This window comes from Aspergillus pseudotamarii (genome assembly GCF_009193445.1).
Source record: "Aspergillus pseudotamarii strain CBS 117625 unplaced genomic scaffold BDV38scaffold_6, whole genome shotgun sequence".
Taxonomy (NCBI): domain Eukaryota; kingdom Fungi; phylum Ascomycota; class Eurotiomycetes; order Eurotiales; family Aspergillaceae; genus Aspergillus; species Aspergillus pseudotamarii.
The window spans coordinates 527550-540128 of NW_022475020.1; the positions used below are offsets into that span (position 1 = coordinate 527550).

General features: G+C 51.8%; 5 protein-coding genes across 5 annotated transcripts; 2 read left to right on the top strand and 3 right to left on the bottom strand.

Moving 5' to 3' along the window:
- Positions 1 to 2882: 2882 nt before the first annotated feature.
- On the bottom strand, positions 2883 to 5106 carry BDV38DRAFT_236668 (CaiB/BaiF CoA transferase family protein). The gene is made up of 6 exons (XM_032053488.1): positions 4669 to 5106; positions 4562 to 4593; positions 4365 to 4488; positions 3802 to 4306; positions 3453 to 3746; positions 2883 to 3395 (listed from the first exon to the last, which is right to left on the bottom strand). The coding sequence occupies exons 1-6, from the start codon at positions 4846 to 4848 to the stop codon at positions 3184 to 3186; spliced, it is 1347 nt and encodes a 448-aa protein (XP_031918009.1). The 5' UTR covers positions 4849 to 5106; the 3' UTR covers positions 2883 to 3183.
- A 312-nt stretch (positions 5107 to 5418) lies between these two features.
- On the top strand, positions 5419 to 6296 carry BDV38DRAFT_278734 (riboflavin synthase; the record flags this gene model as incomplete). The annotated part of the gene is made up of 3 exons (XM_032058823.1): positions 5419 to 5449; positions 5506 to 5628; positions 5749 to 6296. 3 exons carry the CDS (start codon positions 5419 to 5421, stop codon positions 6294 to 6296), a joined length of 702 nt encoding a protein of 233 aa, XP_031918010.1.
- An 82-nt stretch (positions 6297 to 6378) lies between these two features.
- On the bottom strand, positions 6379 to 8257 carry BDV38DRAFT_175156 (Brix domain-containing protein). The gene is made up of 2 exons (XM_032051995.1): positions 7914 to 8257; positions 6379 to 7851 (listed from the first exon to the last, which is right to left on the bottom strand). The coding sequence occupies exons 1-2, from the start codon at positions 8118 to 8120 to the stop codon at positions 6709 to 6711; spliced, it is 1350 nt and encodes a 449-aa protein (XP_031918011.1). The 5' UTR covers positions 8121 to 8257; the 3' UTR covers positions 6379 to 6708.
- A 69-nt stretch (positions 8258 to 8326) lies between these two features.
- On the top strand, positions 8327 to 10013 carry rrp3 (RNA-dependent ATPase RRP3). The gene is made up of 4 exons (XM_032053489.1): positions 8327 to 8663; positions 8722 to 8942; positions 9007 to 9614; positions 9674 to 10013. Exons 1-4 carry the CDS (start codon positions 8375 to 8377, stop codon positions 9972 to 9974), a joined length of 1419 nt encoding a protein of 472 aa, XP_031918012.1. The 5' UTR covers positions 8327 to 8374; the 3' UTR covers positions 9975 to 10013.
- A 60-nt stretch (positions 10014 to 10073) lies between these two features.
- agm1 (phosphoacetylglucosamine mutase PCM1) lies at positions 10074 to 12536 on the bottom strand. The gene is made up of 6 exons (XM_032053490.1): positions 12353 to 12536; positions 12275 to 12288; positions 12015 to 12159; positions 11932 to 11946; positions 11362 to 11868; positions 10074 to 11311 (listed from the first exon to the last, which is right to left on the bottom strand). The coding sequence occupies exons 1-6, from the start codon at positions 12443 to 12445 to the stop codon at positions 10433 to 10435; spliced, it is 1653 nt and encodes a 550-aa protein (XP_031918013.1). The 5' UTR covers positions 12446 to 12536; the 3' UTR covers positions 10074 to 10432.
- Positions 12537 to 12579: the final 43 nt, after the last annotated feature.

Below are 12579 nucleotides of genomic sequence, written 5' to 3' on the forward strand. Positions count from 1 at the left end.
GACGACGGAGATTGGGTCGGGTGACCTTGCGTTACCGGTTAGTTTTGTTGGTCTGCCGACTAGTGATTTGTATATGGCTTCTCCTCCGCCTCCTTCTTCCCTTTCTCCTACTTCTCCTGGTTGTGAATCTTGTTCTGATCCGAAGGAGAATGGGAAAGTGAGAGATACAGTTCGTGGTACAGTAAACGTACCCGAGCTGATCAGACGATACGGACTCGACGTCGTCCTGAGTGTTAACAATGTAGGCAATGCCTTCACACCCTGGGGCTCTGTTGATCCGGTGGCATTAGCTTGTTTGGGCGTTGGGGTTTATCAAGCCGGGACGGTGGAGGATGCCGAGTTGCTGTATGAGTGTGTTTCTACGCGTGCTAGGGCTGCTATTGGGTTAGAGGAGGGAACTGAGGTCTGTGTGGGTGAGGGGAAGAGGGCGGATTTACTGTTGTTTTTTGATGTGGATGAGTCTGGTTGTGGGATTGTTCGGCCGAGGAGGAGTGTGGCGGAGGTTGTTTGGGATCCGCCGAGTCGAATGGCTAGGGCGGTGGTTTCTGGGGGAAGATTGGTGCGTGGGAAGGGGGGGTTGTGGGATGAGGGTGGGTTTGGGTTTGTGTAGTTGTGTAGTTGTGTGCTTGGTTGGTGTTAGTGGTGTGTAGTGTGTGTTGGGTTGGTGTTAAGTGTATGAGGAGGATCATAGCGGAGGTAGATTGAATAAGTCTGATAGTGGGAAATGTTGATTATGAAACTTGATAGTCACAGTGTGAAGCTTTGTATCATTATCATCTTCTAATAGGCAAAAAAAATGTGAACATAAATCTAATGTTATATAGCATGCAACGTAACGACCCGGGTAATCCGTCAAACCATTCCTCGCGGAAATCATAACCTGACTCCAAAAATCCCTTAGTATAATCCATCCCAACCAACTCCTGCTCCTTGAACCGGAAAAACCTCCCCAATCATCTAATCACAATACTTTACATCCAATGAGAAAATGGATGAAAGAGCCCAAGAGAAGAAATCACGAACCCCAGAGAGGGGCGACTTCGTTCGCTTGTGCTCGAACCCGTGCCGGTCCGTGTAATGCGTAGCTGAACGTGCGACATGAGACGTCTTCAAACATGATATCCATGTCGTCGGCATTCGTCGACAGACGGAATCCGTTCCCGGCACGTGGGTACAGGCGATGCTCTGAGAATTCATACTCGGACTCCTCGGACAGGTCGTCGTGCTGCGTTTGGGGCGCGGATGAGGGAGTAGGCAGGAATTCGGGAGTAACACCTGACTTGGGCTGGGCCGTGTCTACACCATTGGTTAAAGCGTGCGTCATCGAGTTAGTGATGGTTGGCGTATTCGAGGAGGTTGAGGATGGCGTAGGCACCGCCACAGTGTTCGGCTTGAACGAGAACTTCGATTGTAGAGTCTTCAAATTTTTAGGAAACATGGGTATCGCCGAGTGTTGGTCGGACAACGTGACCAGTAGTTCGACAAGAGTCGCATGCGACAACCCCGATAGAAAGCCCCGTCGCTCATCGGCCGAGAAGCCTTCCCCTCCTACTTCCGTCTGGGGCATGATTAACGGCGCATGCACCGGAGGACCTAACGACGGGCCCGTGAGACTAGGATTGCTCCTAACCACCGTCGGCTGGACAATGGTGATCGGCACGGGCTGGCATTCCCGACAGACCCATTGTCTTTCCTTCACGGTGACAACCTGCGAGTCAATCGGAGGGTCATGACATAGCTGGTGCCAGGGCCCATTGCACGCATCGCAGAAGACGATCGCGTTGCTCTGCGGACTATGTCCCCTCTGGCAGTGGATACAACTGACTATGCCGTCCTTGGGTTTGCGATACACCCGCTTACGTTTCCGAGCAGCCGCGCCCGGCCTTTGAGTAGTATCCGATGCGTCGAGCGAGTTACTGCTGTCCTTGGCAACCGTTGGTGACGCGGACGGAGGTACATATAACGAAGGACGGTTGACCTGCCGACCAGACTTAGTTTGTGTCGCCGTCGGCGCAACGTCAGATTCATCGGAGCTCGAGTCTCCTGCTCGGATGACATCTTCTCCATCACTGTCGTTACCACGCCGGCGCTTCTTGCGCTTCGGTCCGGTGGTGGTACTTTTTCGTTGGCGTGGACCAACGGCTGCTCTCTTGCGCTTAGCGGATGGGGGTGAATCTTTAGCCGCCGGGGCTACAGGCTGGGGTTGTGAAGGCAGTGATGGTGGTGGTGGGCCTCCTATTGAGGGTGGCCCTGCGGGTCTGGGTGCAATATGAACAAGGCTGGTTGGCTTGTCATGGCTACCCTGGGGAAGTGTCGATGTGTATGTATGTGTAGTAGAGGGAGATGCAGTGGAAGGAGCCGTAGCAGGAACCTGTTGAGACACCGCAGGGGTTGTCATATGACTCGAGTACACGAACGGAGCTGTTGGCAGCTCGATTATGGTAGAAGAGGCCTTCATTGTGCCTGATGGTTGGATGCGTGGTTGATTCCAGCCTTGGTTGAGTGATGGGTTCCACGTCACGAATTTAGTCGCATTCTCATTCCTCTGCTTCTCCCCTTTCCTATGGCCAGTGACCCGAGCCACGAGTTCAGTGGTCGCGGGGGACAATTTCGGGATATGGACTTTACTCGAGATCGCGCTCGGTGGGCGACTAGGTTTCAATGAGGGCGACAGGGAAGGCGAGACCCGCTCGACGGTGGGAGCCGATGTATGCAAGCCCGAGGAGGTTCCGTGGGCTGCTGGTGGCGCTGTCTCTATAGACGCCGGCGTGGGAAGAACCCCATGGTGCTGTGACATTAGCCCCCCCCTGCCCTGGCCAGTGGGACACCGTTACAACGCGGAATTTATGGGTGACTGTGTATAATTACACGACCTATGAGTATCGACTGTCCTGAACGGCGCAGAATTCGCCTTTGCGACGGACCCAAAGATTGAAACTTATATATGGTCACGTGATTAAAATCCCCCCGCGCCCTGGAAAGCGAGATTCATCCCTTTTTAAGAATTCGTTGTCAATCATGCTTTCGGGCGGAAATGATCATCACTAGCCTTTTGATTCACTCATTGTGATCTCTATGTACAAAAGGTGCTACTGGTACCAGAGCGATGCAAGGCCTAGGCGCTGCAGTTCGACGCATATTACGGCTCGTAACATCTAGCCGGTTGGCAAACCGGTTGTCTCTTTATGACACTACACCGTCTTGCTTCAAACGAGCAATGTCATCCTTACCGTATTCGAGAATCTCCCCAAGAATCTCATCCGTGTGTTGGCCAAGGGTTGGGGGCGGCGTCCGCACGCCAGGCGTGGCATGGGAATACTTAATCGGCGTGTTGACTAGCTTGATGGGACCGCATGCTGGATGATCGACTTCGGTGACCATCCCACGCGCTTGGACTGTACCGTTGATCTTAGTAACCGCTGTGACAAGATATCATGTGGATGATAGCGTACCGTGAGAATGGTTGAGGGTTCCTTGAATGTCATTGACGGCGGCATATGGCATCCCGCTGCCTTCCAAGATCTCCAGCCATTCTTGCGTCGTCTTTTGTTTGACTTTCTCCTCGATGAGGCCATCGATCTCCTGTCGGTGCTTGACACGGTCACTATTGGTAACAAACCGAGGATCGGTCTTCCACTCGGGGTGTCCTAAACGGTCGCACAGCACACCGAACAGTCTGTCGTTCCCGCCGCCAAAGAGAATGTCTCCATCCAGCGTCTGATAACTCCGGTAAGGAACAATGGAAGCTTCCGAGCCGTCAGAATTTCGCAACTTTTTCTCTCTCGAAAGTTCCGTACTTACGATGCGCGGTCCCCCATCTTCCAGTATCCTTCTCCCCGCTAATCAGCGCAGAGCTAGCAATATTCGCTAGCGTCGCGACCTGACAATCGCTCAAGCAAGCATCGATATGTTGACCCTTACCTGTCCGCATGCGAGCCAGCAGCGCCGCCATGATCGCATTAGATGTATATAATCCCGTCGTCAAATCCGTAACCGCTACACCCACCTTCACCGGATCCCCATCCCGGGCCCCAGTGATATGCATCAAGCCCATCTCCGCCTCGACCATGACATCGTACCCAGCCCGGTTACTGTACGGGCCCGTCTGGCCGTATCCGGTGATACTCGCGTAGATCAGCTTGGGGTTAATCTCCCGCAGGGTTTCGTAGTCCATATTATATTTCTTCAGACTTCCGGGGAGGTAGTTCTCGACGAGAACGTCGCATTCTTTCGCAAGGCGGTGCAGGATCTCCACGCCCGACTTGTGTTGAAACGACAGTCCTAAGGATTTCTTGTTGCGGTTGACCTGTTCCCCCGTCCATGTCAACGGAGTGCGGGATCTGGAGATGAGCGATAGATCTTACACCTAAATAATATGCGCTTTCGCCAGGACCTTGTCGCGACTCATCCTGGTATTTGGCGTATGGCGGTCCCCAGGCGCGAGTGTCATCGCCCCGCACCGGGTGTTCAATTTTAATAACATCTGCTCTATTCCCAAGAGCACAAGTCAGCTATGACCCACCTGGACTGTACTCACCACCGGCAACGGTGACACACATACCCTAAATCTCCCAGAATCTGCGTACAGTATGGCTATCCCCTGGTCAGCACCCGTGCCCCAACAATATTATAGAAATATTTTAGACCATCAGGATCAAAAATACATACACCAGCCAAAACCCTCGTCATATCAAGTACCCGAACGCCCTTCAAGGGCAGCGTATCGTCCGCCGGTGTACTGGAGTATGTGCGCCATGGAGCTGTGGTGCGGCGGAGAACCGAGCTCGACCAACGAAGCGCTGGCCGACGGGCGATAACAGCCTGGTGCAACTTCAACGTGACGTTCATTGTCGTTCAATTGAAGCGGTACATATGGATTCCACGAAGAGAGGAAGGTTGGATCAGATTCCACGTCATGTAAAGTTGGGGTTATCAGGCATGTATATCATGTACTGTCCGCGGACCGGGACCGGGACCGGAGCTCGATTGGAGATGTTTTTCTCTCATTTCATTCGGGCAGTTCGCCGATAGCTTGACGAGATCGAACTCCAAAAGCCGAGGTCGATTAAGCATGCATTTCCGCCTTTAGCGCCGAGCGGGGAGCCGGGTGCTATTCTATTATCTTTTGGGTATATTGTTTTGGTTTTCTATCGTCGATCAAAATATCAGTCTCTCACTGTTCATTGTAATTCTATTCCATTTTTTGACACTTTTTTTTTTTTTTCCCCTTAGGTAATTAATCGCTCCTGCGCGGCGGGACAGCTCCAAGTGTGGTGGGCGGAGAAGAGCTGTGTGTCATTAGATTTAATTTATTAAATAAATCTACTTATAGTTCTTTGATCTTCCGCTCTCTTCCGCTTCAACTGCCGCGGGAGTTCATTTCACAACCTACCTAGATTCTATTATACACTTCACACCATGTTTACCGGCCTTGTCGAAACCATTGGGAGTGAGTACACCCCTCCAATCAACTACCATTCTTTGGGCAGCTAACATAATCCCCAGCGGTCTCGTCCCTCGAGCCCCTCGATACCTCCGCAAGCGGGGGCGGGGGTACCTCATTGACCATCACGAACTGCGAAGAGATCCTGAACGACGCACATCTCGGTGACAGCATCGCAGTAAACGGTACGCTATTCTACACACACAGAGAGACAGAGAGAGAGAGAGAGAGAGAAATACACCTACCATTGTGCCCGCAACCCACTAAAACCACTGACTCACTCACAACTAACCCCAAACCCACAGGAACCTGTCTAACAGTTACGGCCTTCGACAAAACATGGTTCAAAGTCGGTGTCGCCCCCGAAACTCTCCGTCGCACGAACCTAGGCTCCCTGACCACCGACTCCCGTGTGAATCTCGAGCGCGCCGTCCTTAGCGAAACCCGCATGGGTGGACACTTCGTTCAAGGGCATGTTGATACAATCGCGACCATTCTCTCGGTTACGCCGGATAGTAATGCGTTGGTGTTGCGGTTACAGCCTCGTGACCGGGGTGTGTTGAGGTATATTGTTGAGAAGGGTTATGTGACGCTTGATGGGGCGAGTTTGACGGTGACGAAGGTGGTGGATGGGGAGGAGGGGTATTTTGAGATCATGCTTATTGCGTATACGCAGGAGAAGATTGTGACGGCTTCGAAGAAGGTCGGGGAGGATGTGAATGTGGAGATTGATATTGTCGGGAAGTATGTTGAGAAGAGTGTGCAGAGTTATTTTGCTGGAGCGGGTGGAGGTGATTTTGCGATTTTGGAGAAGATGGTGTCGAGGATTGTGGATGAGAACTTGCAGAAATGATGTGTCGATGGATGAGGTTATGATACTAGTGGATTTGTCGGTTGAAATACCAATGACTTTTGTATTGCTTTTTTCAACAAAGGGTATAAATCTGGTCACCTAAATGCTGGTCTATTTCTAACAACCCTCCGACCCTCCCAGTCTCCGTGCAATTCCTGCTAAAAATATTCGAAGGCTTTGGTAGCAAAGCCGAAAGCCAGGGAGATCCGGCTCGATCCTCTATGTCGTTAATCCAGCCGAGTGGATGTGATTGCTAACTTCGCCCAGTGGATCCGTGCACATGAACGACACCGGAAGACAGTAGCGAAGGCGGGTCTGGGGCCTCCATATAATTTCTCGTGCCTTTGGGACATGATAGAGTGCGAGAAGTCGCTTTTCGGGAAAGATAAAGGAACCAAGAGTGACGCTCCCTTTACTCCTCCATGGATTCATCCTCATCCTCCTCGCCTTCGTGGTCCGCGCCCTCTTCATCAAAATCATCACTGAGCCAGTCATCCTCATCATCATCCACCTCCATGTCCTCGTCATCGTCATCCTCAACCTCCTTGCCTTCAGCCCGGGCCTTGGCCTTCTCTGCCTTCTTCTTCTCAATGTTCTCCTTCTGCTGCCTCTTCCGCTCTTCCTTCTCCTTCTTTCTCTTTTCCCAGTTCTTATCCAGCTTCTTCATATCCTCCTCGGACTTGTGGATGTAGTCGTGCCACATGACCTTGCCGTCGCAGAGACCCTCCTCGACCTTGATCAACCGGAGCTTCAAGCGGGGGCCCAATTCGACCAGCTTGACCGCGCGCTTCTCCACTTCGGGCGCGGCCTTCAGTTTCTTCTCAGCTTTCTCCTTCTCTCCAGCCTTCATACGCTGCAGCTCCCTCTTATTTAGAATCTTCTTCGTTGTGCTCTCTGCGATCTCAACCTCATTATCCGTGTCGAGTTCGGTTTCACTAGCCGAGGTATAACCCGCGGCTGACGGATCCAAAAGATAATCGGCAGCATCTTCCAGCTTTCCTAGATTAGGAACGGCAACGCCCCTCTTCTCCCTATTACGAACTTCCTTAGGATCCAGACGGCGGATGCGTTTTGAAATGCCTGTCTTCCTGGTAGTAATAGCGTAGTGTCGCAGATTCAAGACGTAAGAGTCATCTTCTTGGCCATCAGAATTGAGTTCTCGGTTGAGGAGCATCACACGGCGGATAGAGGAGAGAGGGGTAGCTTGGGGGTTGATCGGCGGGAAAAGAGATTGGAAGATAGTGGTTGTGAGAGTCTCGAGGCGCTTTGGGACTTTGCCGTCCTCGGTGGCATTCGGGGAGTTGAAGTTGTTCATCACCAGCAACGGTGGTGTCTTGTGGTCCTGGCCGCCGCCTCGCGGACGCTTCAATGCCCTCTCGACATCTCGGCACAGGGAGTAGTTCTCGACTTTGAAGTTGAGTGTTGGGCCGCGCGGCGTAAGCGCCAGGCGCAGGTTCGTGTTGCCCGTAGCGGACTTGGAGAAAAGCATAAGATGCGTGACACCGAGAGGACCCGCCATGACGGTGTAATCCCTCAGTCGGTTTGATTTACGTTCCTAAAGGATATCACCGTTAGTTTCTGTTCGAAAAGCGCATTGGGATTTTCACAATGCCATACCTTCAGTCGCACAGCAGTATCGGGCTCCATCATCAAACGGACATCCTTCACCAATTGACTGACACTCGAACCGACTTGCGAACCGCCAATCCGGATAACCATCGACTTCGGAGTTTTGCTCATGGAGGCGGCGCTGCCTTTAGCGGCGACGGCCGAGGCATTTTGGGCGCGAACATGAGTGCGCTTCTTCGTACGTGCCTTCGCCATTGTGAATCTGGCAAAGAAGAAAATATATGGTAGGTATGTGGTTCGAGGGGAATGTTATTCAACGTCCAAAGAAAGACGGACTTTTTTTTCTTGGCCGAAAAAGTAGATCGGCGGAAACCAGGCCGCGGAGCAACGCCGGACCAACTGTTTTACCGGGACCCACACTGATTTTTTGATATCGAACTATCAGGAAAAAGAAACCATTCGATCAATCCACCCAGTACAAACTCTTTGGTGCCAGATATTGATTCAATATGCCGGCGATTAAGAAGCGCAAGATTGCCCGCGAGGCGCCTCAACAAGAAGACCATAGCGATAGCGAGGCCCACAGCTCTGCTTCTGAGGATGCCGCCCCCAATACGACAGAGCAAGAACAAGAACCATCGGAAGCGCCTAAACAGGCCCCAAAGTCTTTCAAGGAACTGGGCCTCATTGAGCAATTATGCGAGGCTTGCGACTCCATGGGATACAAGGCTCCCACCGCAATTCAAGCGGAAGCCATTCCCCTCGCTCTTCAAGGCCGCGATTTGATCGGTTTGGCTGGTATAGCATGACCTCCATGTCCCATGTCATTGTAGGACTTCACTAACACTCGTACTAGAAACTGGTAGCGGTAAAACCGCTGCTTTTGCACTGCCCATCCTGCAAGCCCTGATGGAGAAGCCTTCTTCCTTTTTCGGCCTCGTCCTCGCGCCCACCCGTGAATTGGCATACCAGATCTCCCAAGCCTTCGAGGGTCTAGGAAGTACAATCTCCGTGAGAAGCACAGTTCTTGTTGGAGGCATGGATATGGTATCACAATCGATCGCACTGGGAAAGAAGGTAAAATTCCCCAGCCCACCTCGAGCAAAAAGGCAACCGAGCAGAAATCTAACAAAACCCTAAGCCTCACATTATCGTAGCCACCCCCGGCCGTCTACTAGACCACCTCGAAAACACCAAAGGCTTCTCCCTCCGCAACCTCAAATACCTTGTCATGGACGAAGCCGATCGTCTCCTAGACATGGACTTCGGTCCCATCCTCGACAAGATCCTGAAAGTGCTCCCCCGCGAGCGCCGCACCTACCTCTTCTCCGCAACCATGAGCTCAAAGGTCGAGTCTCTGCAGCGCGCATCGCTTCAAAACCCGCTCCGTGTCGCGGTCTCCTCATCTAAATTCCAAACCGTCTCCACCCTCCAACAATCCTACGTCTTCATCCCCCACAAACACAAAGACCTGTACCTGGTCTACCTGCTCAACGAGTTTGTCGGCCAATCGTGCATCATATTCTGTCGCACCGTGCACGAGACCCAGCGTCTCAGCTTCTTTCTGAGATTGCTTGGCTTTGGCGCCATCCCGCTGCATGGCCAGCTTTCGCAGTCTGCTCGTCTGGGTGCGCTCGGGAAGTTCCGTTCGAGGAGTCGGGATATCCTTGTTGCGACGGATGTCGCGGCTCGTGGTCTTGATATTCCCTCTGTTGATGTGGTTTTGAACTTTGATTTGCCCGGTGATTCGTAAGCTGCTCCTCCCTAGAGTTTGATCTGGTGCAAGGTGTGAGACTAACGGGAGTTAGGAAAACTTTCATCCACAGAATTGGTCGTACAGCCCGTGCTGGTAAGTCGGGTGTGGCTATCAGCTTCGCTACGCAATATGATGTTGAGGCATGGCTTCGTATTGAGGGCGCGCTGGGAAAGAAACTCCCTGAATACCCGGCTGAGAAGGACGAGGTCATGGTCCTTGCAGAACGTGTATCGGAAGCGCAACGCAGTGCTATTTTGGAAATGAAGAACTACGACGAGAAAAAGGGAAGTCGGGGCAAGAAGTTTGCCAAAGGGAAGCGGTCTCGAGAGGATATGGACCAGGAAGAGGGCTAGTGGGAGAAAAGTTAAATGTAGATTTCGCTTATTGCTAACGAATACCCAAATGAAGTTTATAAATGAACTCAGTGATCCTTGTACTGAGTGTTACGTAGATGACTTGTCGTAGTGACCGTAGGCCTTGTTTCCGATTAGCTACTAGGTCTTGCTAACTTCTAGTCAATTTTAAAAAGAACTATAAGGAATGGCTAAATCGAGTCAGATTTGCTCTGCATTGACATCAAAAGAAAACTCATCAGATCGTTCATAACAGTTCCCATTACCTCTATAATGCAACGACATTGCGGAGTTTTGAGCAACGTCGTTAACCCTGCGATTTGTGATGGCCTGGCCATGATGACACAAAGCTTCATCTATGCATGGGCAAGGTATCCTTGCACGTTACCAGATAGCTTCCAATCACACGGTTCCAGGGAACCACTTATAATTCGTTAGGGTATTTTATATTCCAAAACCTAAGATTGCAAGATCTCTTTAGCGGCGCCGGCATCACGGACGGCGTTGGCGACGCGAGTTGCGAGATCGTCAGCCTCGGAGCGGCTGGCAGCCTCAGCGTAGACACGCACCGCATCTTCCGTGCCACTTGCGCGGGCAAAGCTTCTTCCCTTGTTGTAGCGGGACTGGAGGGATTCGATCTTGAGCTGGAGGCCAGCAGGGGACTCGAGCTTACGCTCAGCATCGTATGCCTTGAAGATCGAGCGGTCAGCAACCTCCACACGGACCAGCCGGGAGGGGAGGTCGGTGTAGGTGCTAAGCCACTCCTTGGGGGTCCAGCCCTTGTGAGCAAGGATCGCTTCAACGAGAAGCATGTCGGAAATTGCATCGCCAACTGCTTGGTTGATCAGATCGGTAAGACCCTGGAGGCACTCAAGAGCACGTTGCTGAGCGGGAGACTGGGGTTCGGTGCTCTTGATAATCTTCAGGGCATTCTCAGAGAAAGTAATAGTGCCGTGACCGTTGGCTTCGAAGTAGACACCAACATCGTAACGCAGGGCAGCGTGGTGCAGGTGCTTCACGCCAGTGTTAGTGCAGACGGAGGGAAGCTTGAGCACTTTTTCAATGTACTCTGTACTAGCTCCGTTGGCGTACGCAGTCTGGATGATGCCAATCTTGAGCTTCTGCGCGATGCCGGCATTCTTGGTAAGGTCACCAATAAAGGCAGCGGCAAGAGTGGCAATACGGTCACCGTCAAGAAGACGGAAAACATTGCTCTCGTCGACGAAATAGTAGACAAGACGATCGGCATCGCCATCTAAGGAGGCACAACGGTCAAGAACAGCGGCCTTGGATGAGGGGGGAGCGCGCTGCTTGGTCTTGACATAATCGGCACCGCACTAGTATGTAGGTTAGTATGGATACGATGGGACCCATAAAGAGATCATACATCAAAGTTGAGGCTATCCGGGTTGATCACATCGTCGTTGATGACCTTGATATCGATACCACCCTCCTCCGGGCCAGGAAGGTACTTGAGGAGCTCTCTTAGCTTAGGTCCGCCAACACCATTTGCGCAATCGACGGTCAAAGAGCCCTTAACTTTGAGTCCCCGCATGACTCCCTTGAAAGCTTTGGCAAGCTTCTCATAGTATCCCTGCTCTGTGGGTTCACCGTACTCATACTGTGTTCCCAGGGTGTTCTTGCAACGGACAACGTAATGAAGCTGGGGGGTGGTCATGAATTTCAGATCAGAGAACTCAGCCTCTGTAGCGGTAAGCGCAGCGTTGAGAACACCGGCAAGACGAGAACCCGAGGCACGAGTATCCCGGGCAAAAACAACGCGAGCAGGGTTTTCCATGCTGATATCAATCTCCTTGATGAGTTCTTCGTAAACATCTGCGATTTTGTCTAGCGGAGCATTGGCAAGCTTAGTCGCATAGGTTTCCCATTCAGCCTACCCACGGGTTAAGTAAATATGCAACCGTCACAGATGAATTTAATTATTGGCGAAGCTTACCTCAAGCATTTCACCCTATTTTGATGTGTCAGTTAGCAACTGCTTCGTATGGGGTTATTTCTGGGGTGGCTGCCGCAACTCACCATGGGGTCAACCAACTTGACACCGTTGTCCTCCGCAGGGTTGTGACTGGCAGTAATCATGACACCAATCCATTGTCCACTGAGCTTCTTGGAGCGGAGACCAGCGAGCAAGCCCACAGCAAAGACGACGGTGTTGAGGACGTCACTGGAGATATGCGTTGGTCAAAGTGTAAACAAATGACGATCGCGGGGTATATGTGGAGGCGGGGCTGATCCTTCCAAAGACCTGGCGTGAAAATAAATATAAACGTAGAACTTACGCCTTCATACGGAACTGCAAGACAAGGAAAATTGGTCAGTACTTAATAAGGAAGTGAGGTCGATCATTAGTAACTCACCCCCGCAGTACCATACTGGAAGACCTTTCCCTCCGGCTTGACATACTGCGCTGCGGCCTCAGTGATGGCTTTCTTGATAGCGGGGGACGCCATTGTGGCGTGAATATGGGTCAAGAGAGTGTTGAGGATGGGTTAAGAAATTGGCGGGAGTTAATTGACAAGGGATGCAAGAGACTGAAGAGGGGTAGGGGGGAAAGGAAGGTATAAAGCTTGGGTCGAAAGGGGAA

What these genes read in the sequence shown, in the direction of transcription:
- BDV38DRAFT_175156 (XM_032051995.1), bottom strand. Translation starts at nt 8,120, where the DNA reads ATGGCGAAGGCACGTACGAAGAAGCGCACTCATGTTCGCGCCCAAAAT. An exon ending in ATACTGCTGTGCGACTGAAG is followed by an intron (nt 7,852 to 7,913) that starts GTATGGCATTGT and finishes GATATCCTTTAG; the next exon opens with GAACGTAAATCAAACCGACT.
- agm1 (XM_032053490.1), bottom strand. Translation starts at nt 12,445, where the DNA reads ATGGCGTCCCCCGCTATCAAGAAAGCCATCACTGAGGCCGCAGCGCAG. An exon ending in CGGATAGCCTCAACTTTGAT is followed by an intron (nt 11,312 to 11,361) that starts GTATGATCTCTT and finishes CCTACATACTAG; the next exon opens with TGCGGTGCCGATTATGTCAA.
- BDV38DRAFT_236668 (XM_032053488.1), bottom strand. Translation starts at nt 4,848, where the DNA reads ATGAACGTCACGTTGAAGTTGCACCAGGCTGTTATCGCCCGTCGGCCA. An exon ending in AAAGCGCATATTATTTAGGT is followed by an intron (nt 4,307 to 4,364) that starts GTAAGATCTATC and finishes ACGGGGGAACAG; the next exon opens with GTCAACCGCAACAAGAAATC. An exon ending in AAGATGGGGGACCGCGCATC is followed by an intron (nt 3,747 to 3,801) that starts GTAAGTACGGAA and finishes ACGGCTCGGAAG; the next exon opens with CTTCCATTGTTCCTTACCGG.
- rrp3 (XM_032053489.1), top strand. Translation starts at nt 8,375, where the DNA reads ATGCCGGCGATTAAGAAGCGCAAGATTGCCCGCGAGGCGCCTCAACAA. An exon ending in CGATTTGATCGGTTTGGCTG is followed by an intron (nt 8,664 to 8,721) that starts GTATAGCATGAC and finishes CACTCGTACTAG; the next exon opens with AAACTGGTAGCGGTAAAACC. An exon ending in CGATCGCACTGGGAAAGAAG is followed by an intron (nt 8,943 to 9,006) that starts GTAAAATTCCCC and finishes CAAAACCCTAAG; the next exon opens with CCTCACATTATCGTAGCCAC.